This window comes from Tauraco erythrolophus, chromosome 19 (assembly GCF_009769465.1).
Source record: "Tauraco erythrolophus isolate bTauEry1 chromosome 19, bTauEry1.pri, whole genome shotgun sequence".
Lineage (NCBI taxonomy): Eukaryota > Metazoa > Chordata > Aves > Musophagiformes > Musophagidae > Tauraco > Tauraco erythrolophus.
The window spans coordinates 14021340-14027906 of NC_141483.1; the positions used below are offsets into that span (position 1 = coordinate 14021340).

At 58.8% G+C, this 6567-nt stretch overlaps 1 protein-coding gene across 1 annotated transcript; it reads right to left on the reverse strand.

Moving 5' to 3' along the window:
• Positions 1–432: 432 nt before the first annotated feature.
• MYL2 (myosin light chain 2) lies at positions 433–4003 on the reverse strand. The gene is made up of 6 exons (XM_086623431.1): positions 3920–4003; positions 2944–3019; positions 1971–2075; positions 794–869; positions 663–711; positions 433–531 (listed from the first exon to the last, which is right to left on the reverse strand). The coding sequence occupies exons 1-6, from the start codon at positions 3953–3955 to the stop codon at positions 433–435; spliced, it is 441 nt and encodes a 146-aa protein (XP_086479557.1). The 5' UTR covers positions 3956–4003.
• Between the last annotated feature and the right edge of the window lie 2564 nt (positions 4004–6567).

The window sequence follows — 6567 nt, forward strand, 5'->3', positions numbered from 1 at the left end:
TGTTGCCTGCTAAGCTGGGAGAGGCAGGCAGCTCTCTGCTGCCCAAAGTAAAACCGAGCCCAGTGCTGGTCCTGGGCTAGTGGGACCAGCTGGCTGCTAGCCATGGGCTGTTTGATGAGCTGGGCCAGATGGGAACTGGCGTGGCAGGGGGACTGGAGGGCACGTGGGGATGGTGTGCAGTATGGCCGGGAGGCTGGGGACAGCAGGGACAGGATGGATCTGGGGGCTCCCGCCGGGCACAGGCGCAGCACACGGACACACCACGCGGAGCCGAGCGCCGCGCGCAGCAGCGGCTGGATTCCCTCTCGCCAAAAGGCGGTTTAATGTGGCTGCTGTTGACGTGCTTCCCAGGGGGAGAGGCAAAATGACCTCCCCGGCCCCGTGCGACCTAGAGGCGATCTCGCAGCACCGGCAGCGGCGCTGAGCGGGCGCCTAGTCCTTCTCTTCGCCGTGCGTAATGACGTGGACCAGGTTTTTGTAATCCAGGTTGCCAGACATGTCCGGAGGGAAGGCTGCGAACATCTGATCGATCTGCCGGGAAAGAGCCAGGGTGGAAAGGTGGTGCAAAGAGGCGATTGTGGCTGGGCTGGGAGGAGGGAGGGCTGGGGTCTGTCAGGATGGAGGGCACGGGAGGCTGGCAGAAGGTGGGAACGAGCACGTACCTCTTCCTGGGAAAACCTCTCACCCTGTGTCATCAGCATTTCTTTGATGCTGCAAAGAAGAGAGCGTGGTGAGCACCAGGGAGGCCGCAGTGGGGATGCCCGCCCTCCCCCCCGGTCACCCCTGCACTCACTAGGCAGATTTCAGGCCTTTCCCCTCTGGATCAAACACCTTGAACGCGTTCAGGATCGTCTCCTCTGGATCAGCACCTGTGGGTGACATGGCCAAGGCCATTGGAGGTGGCAGAGGAAGTCAGCCGCAGCCTCCTGCTTCGCCCAGCCTTGGGGGGGAAGATGGGGGGCAGGCTGGGAAGCGGGAGTCCCGCAGGAATGCTGACCCTGCAGCCGGGGTCTCGAGCGCAGGCGGTGGCGCATAGCACAGCAGATGTAGGGTTGCTGTGTGCCCTCAAAGCAGGCTGTGAGGCCGTCTGCCTGGCATCCGGCGTCTTATCTAATCTTTGGGGTGTATTTATAGAGCTCCAGGCACCGGCCCTTGGGGAGCCTCCTGGAGATCTGCCGGGAGGCTGCATGCCTTGGGTTGTGTGACACAGGATGCAGCCGGACCGGGCCGTTGGGTCAGAGTCATGCTGTAGCCAGTGCCCTTGCCAGGGTGGCCGTTGGGGCCGCCGTTGGTGTCAGCAGGCTCCAAGGTGCTGCAAGATCTCCTGTCCCCTCTTTCTATGGGAATAGCAGCATCACAGCCTGTCGTTTTTTTTAAATGGCTGGGGAAACCGAGGCACAGAGACCTGCTCTTACCCCCCAGCAGATTGGGGAGACATGGGATGAGATGCAGGTCTCTGGACAGGCAGCCCCGGCCCTGCCTTTGGGACTGTTGGTACTGCAAGTCAGCATGGGTTTTGGGGTGCGGGGACCTCCCTGGGGACAGTTGCTCAGGGTACATGACGCTGAGTTTGTCCTCTCTGCAGTGTCTTGGGATGGGGAGGCAGGGAGAGCATCCAAGTCCAGGATTTGGAGGAGGAGGACTGGAACTCTTGGGGAAAGAGGTTGTTGCTGGTGATGGTCTCAACGAAGCCTCTATCTTTCGGGGGGTCCATGTGCTGCCACTGGGAGAAGCTGGCACTAAGGGATGTGGGAGGGATGGGTGAGGGAAATAATTTCACAGGTGTCACCTCTTGGCATCTTTGCTCTGACTCACTTGCTGGGCTCTGCACACCGCAGTATGGCAGTCGGTGCCACCTGCCTTCACTTTAGCAGCTCCCAGTTGGGTGGCTTCCCCAGCTGGGGTGGCATATCGGTGGTGGTGTGTGTCCCCACTGACACCCCTCCCCAGCTCCCTGGGTGCCTTCTCACCCTTGAGTTTCTCCCCAAACATGGTGAGGAACACAGTGAAGTTGATGGGGCCAGGTGCCTCCTTTATCATCTCGTCGATCTCCTCGTTTTTCACATTCAGGCGCCCTAGAGGAGAGCAGCTTTGGGTGAATTGTGTGTTCCTGTCCAGCTGCAAATCCGTGCAGACCTCCGGGCTCTGCTCTACGTGCTGGAAGCTAAAGGACACATCACAGGAGCTTTGCCCTGGAGGTTTTTCCCCCCATTCGAGGGAAACAGCACAGCCCTGGGGAGCCACCTCTGCCAAGGAACGGCCGCAGCAGGAGCAGGAAGGGGTAGTGGGCTGGACATCTCCACCTCTGGTTTCTTGGGCTCCAGCTCACAGAAAAAAAGGACTGCAAAGGACTGAGCTGTCCTGCTTCCTTCCCTCACTGCCCCGTGGATCAGCCTGCTTCAACCCTCCTTGGAAGACGTTTTGGGTCAAAACCACCAGGGTCGTGGTTCCTCCTGGCCTCCAATGTCAGGAGTGAACAGGACTGAACGCCTACGTCCTTCTGCCTGAGGGTGGGTTGTCTTTGGGGCTCCCCAGCCCCATCGCTGGTTCATGCTGGCCTCCGTGATGAGGGAGCCAAGCTCCCAACTTCACAGCTTCCCACAAATCCCATAAACCCCCCCAATGCCCGTACAGCCGGGGACGCCGTGGGATGGGCACAGCCATGCGAGAAGGCAGGGAGCGTTTGGCTGTGGGTAACCCAGGAGCTGGCTCTTCTCTGGGACCTACGGGATCAAACACCCGCTGCTGCGGGAGCAGCTCTGAGTCCCCCCACGTGGGATCTCACCGGCTGACAGAAGCGGTTTTGGATCAGGGTTTTCGGCAGAACCGGAGATCCGGTTGACTGCTGGGGCTTCGTTAAACGGGAGCTCACAGCTGGGTTCTCGCTTAGGAGGTCTAACATCGTCAAAGCTGTTGAGGGGAAGATCCAAACCGGGGACTCACCGAGCGCAGCAAAGGTGTCTCTCAGGTCCGCCTTGTCGATGAAGCCATCCCGGTTCTGATCCATGATGGTGAAGGCCTGAAAGCACGGGAGGAGGGCAGGGAGCACAGGGAGAGCTGTTGGCCTTTGCAAAGGCTTTAGTACCCTCCTCCTCCTCCCTTTGGCTTGGATGGGACAAGGGCACTTTGAGCCTTGCCCAGGATGGGGCTTTGGGGGTCGTCACTCAGCAAGGGAGCCACAACTTGATCCAGCAGCAATCCTGGCTCCTGTGCCCTTGGGCAGCGTGGAGTGACGACGTCCTACAGCAGCCCAAACCCTAATGCCCTACAAACCCTCTGCCTTGGACAAAGCCCTCTTGCCCTGGGATGAGACCAACCAGGGAGGACAGCCTGAGCCATCAGCTCCCCCAGCTGGGACCAGTTGTCGTAGAATCACAGAATGGTTTGGGTTGGAAGGGACTTTCAAGATCATCCAGTTCCTACCCTCCTGCCATGGGCAGAGACACCCTCCACTACACCAGGTTGCCCAAAGCCTCATCCAACCTGGCCTTGAACACTTCCAGGGATGGGGCAGCCACAACTTCTCTGGGCAACCTGTTCCAGTGCCTCACCACCCTCATTGTAAAAAATTTCTTCCTTATATTATAATTTCTTCTTATATCTTCCTTATATCTTATCCCTGTAACTGGCATCTACCCAGGGCTGTGCCAGCCGTGCAGGGGGTAAGTCGTGCAGAGCTCCTGGCACGGTAGGTGGGAGCCGGCTCTCCTGGATGCTGCTGGCTCCTCTGCGGGGCGCGGGCTCCCAGGAAGCTTCGAGGCGATGCTGTATTTAACAATGTCACCGAGTCGTTATTCGCACTTTTAAAATAAAACGACTCAAAACCGGGCGTGCTGCCACCCATCTGAAAGCGCGGAGGAAGGAGCTCAAGGTCACATCGCATCAAGGACCCTCAGTCATTTCTACCAAACCCACCTACCTCTTTGAATTCCTGGATCTGGGCCTGCTCAAACATGGAGAAGACGTTGGAATTAGCACCTTCAATCCGCTTCTTGGCTTTCTTGGGTGCCTGCAGGGGTTCAAGCATGTATCACTGACTCACTGCCTTTTTGTGGTGTGGAATAAAAGCATGGAACTGCCCTATTCTTAGTCGTGAGTCCTTCACGGTAGCTCTGGGGTGCTGCTGTCACTGCGCTTGGGTGCTCGGTGGTTTTCCCGTGCATTGCTCAGGAGCTCTGGGCACACGCGACCCTCCAAGCTGTGGAGGGACATCAGGGTTCCTGCTTAAATTACAGCTCCATCTTTGCTTTCCTGGTGAATTTAGGCAAATAGGTCCAGGGAAAGATGAGTTGGGAAATCGCTTCCCCCCCTAAAAGGCTAAGGCAGGTAAAGGGATCGGCACTGAGGTGAGATGTTCCCTGATGGAAACCCGGGTCTGGGAGCGGTGCTGAGGTTGCACGCAAGGGCTGTAGTTGTTAGGTGCTTCCTTACCTTTCTGAGCCTCTCACTAAATCACCACTTATTAAAATGTTTGCTTATTAAAAAAATCTGCCTCCTTCTGCATCGAGGCTTGAAACAACCAGAAATGGTTTGATGTCTTTTGAACAGGAGCAGAGGACAGAGCCACGCACCAACCCACCCTGCCCATCATCCCTCGGTCCGGCCACGCACTCCGGCACCTTTTCCCTCTAATTGGGGGGGTCTGCCAGGAGGAGGCAGCGCGGGATGGTTTTAGGGAACACAACGGCCCTTCCTCTCGCTGCATGGAGGAAGGGGAAGCAGAAAGATATTGTTTGGACCCCAAAGTGGTCTGCTCCAGTTAGAAAGCTCTGCTAGCGTGGGAGACACCTCGCTGTTCCCCGTAGGATGCTTCCCATGCAGCCAGATGCTCCCCGGCTTGCGGACCCCCTTTCTGGGGCGGGAGGGATCCTTGGCCATCACCTCCCTGTCACCTCCACCGCTCCGTGCCCGTTAAAGCTGTCCTGGTGAAGAAGCTAACAGATTTTGCCTTTTCCCGCGGGAGCCTCGGGCTCTCGGTACTCACCATGGCTTCGCTCAGCTGCCGACGTTGCTGCGAGAGGTGTCCGGAGGCAGTCCCTCGCTTCCCCTGGGCTGAAGCAATAAATACATCCCACTCCGGGTTAAAAATAACCCCATGCCCACTTTTGGCTGTAATAGGTAAGTTAGCCGCCCCCAACCCTCTTGTCTTGGACTTTTCTCTGTCCCTCTCTCTCTAATCTGGAATAGCAGCTTGTCGTCGTCACCGGCTGACGTGACATGGGAGCCAGAGAGGGTTTCAAGGTTAACGAAGTGCCAGGCGGCCCCGCTGCTCCCGCACTGGAGATGCTGACCCGTAGCAGGGACGGCACAGGAGCAATCCCACCTGCGTTTGTCACTCGGGCTGCGGCCAGGCTTTTCCCCTCCGATGGGATGTGCGGGAGGACTTGGTCAGGGGGGAATCCCCAGCTACAGTCCCCCAAGCCTTGCGACGTGGATGTTTTGCTTCGGTCCTGCCAGGCATCTTTGGGAGCCTTCATTCCCCATTGCAGGGCTGGCATGCTGGAGGTGGAGGAGCCTCCCGGCCCTGGGTGCAACAGGGTCACATAGTTTGTGGTGCCCGAAGACCAGAAGCAGCTGCCCGGTCACTCCATCTCTGGCCAAAGGGGACCGTCCCTGCCGCAGCAGCAGCTCGGATGCAGCGCCCCATCCGAGAGTGCTGAGACGAGGCCGGAGGCAGATGCCGAGCTCCCACAAAGCTGGGCAGGCACGCGGGGCTCCTCTCTCATGTGTCACCCCCCACCGAGGCACCTGTCGTCCAGTTAAGCCAAACACTTGCTCGCCCTGGTCCCGGCGAGACACCACAATTAACTCTCCCTATCCTGGGCGCTGGCAGCCGGTGTGGGGCCACATCCTGCAGCACCCGGCAGCGGTGGCAGTCACACTGCCCGGCTGGCACAGCTCACCAGCCCGGGCATGGCACAGCCGCCCTGGCCAGGGCTGCATTTCTGCAGCGGGAGCCCCCGAACCCGTGAGTGGGCAGGCAGAAATCCTGCAAAACCTCTGCGGGGGTCCGAGACCTGTCCCCACCACTCGCGCAGAGCAGAGCTGCTGGCGATTGGGGCGGTTCTGGTTTGTCTTCAGTATTTTCAGCCTGTTAATTTAATTATCTCCCCTCCCTCTCGCTTTGCCCTGGTGACACCAGCGTGTTAGAGTGGGAATGGTGCTGGTGGTTCAACAGTGCTGGGGTGGGAACGGTGTTGGTGGTCCAACGGTGCTCTTCAGCTGCCGCCATAGCCCCCCAGGCTCTGCCGTGCCCCTCGTGGCCATGACTCAGTGATTGGGGTGTGGGTGGCTGCTGGACCCACTGCCTGGCATAGTCCCCTCCATGTGCTGAGGAGCTTGGAGGGCGGGCAGGGAGAGCTGGGACAGGGCTGGGAACAAAGGCAGCGGGAAACAGGATCCCCAGAGCTTCGGGCTTTGCCCAGACACTGCCCTCCTTCCCCAAAGGACACAAATACCGTGTTTGATCCCTGGCACTCGCTGTTCAGTCGCACCTCAACGCCCGGCTGCCATGGCTGAGCCAGTGAGGATGGCATTGCAGGAAGGATTTAAGTAGGCAGCAGGGAA

Excerpts from the sequence above, each read along its gene's own strand:
- MYL2 (XM_086623431.1), bottom strand. The coding sequence starts at position 3,955 with ATGTTTGAGCAGGCCCAGATCCAGGAATTCAAAGAG. Across the intron at positions 870-1,970 it reads GTTTGGGGAGAAACTCAAGG|GTGCTGATCCAGAGGAGACG; the intron begins GTGAGAAGGCAC and ends TGTCACCCACAG. Across the intron at positions 532-662 it reads AGAGGTTTTCCCAGGAAGAG|ATCGATCAGATGTTCGCAGC; the intron begins GTACGTGCTCGT and ends CTTTCCCGGCAG.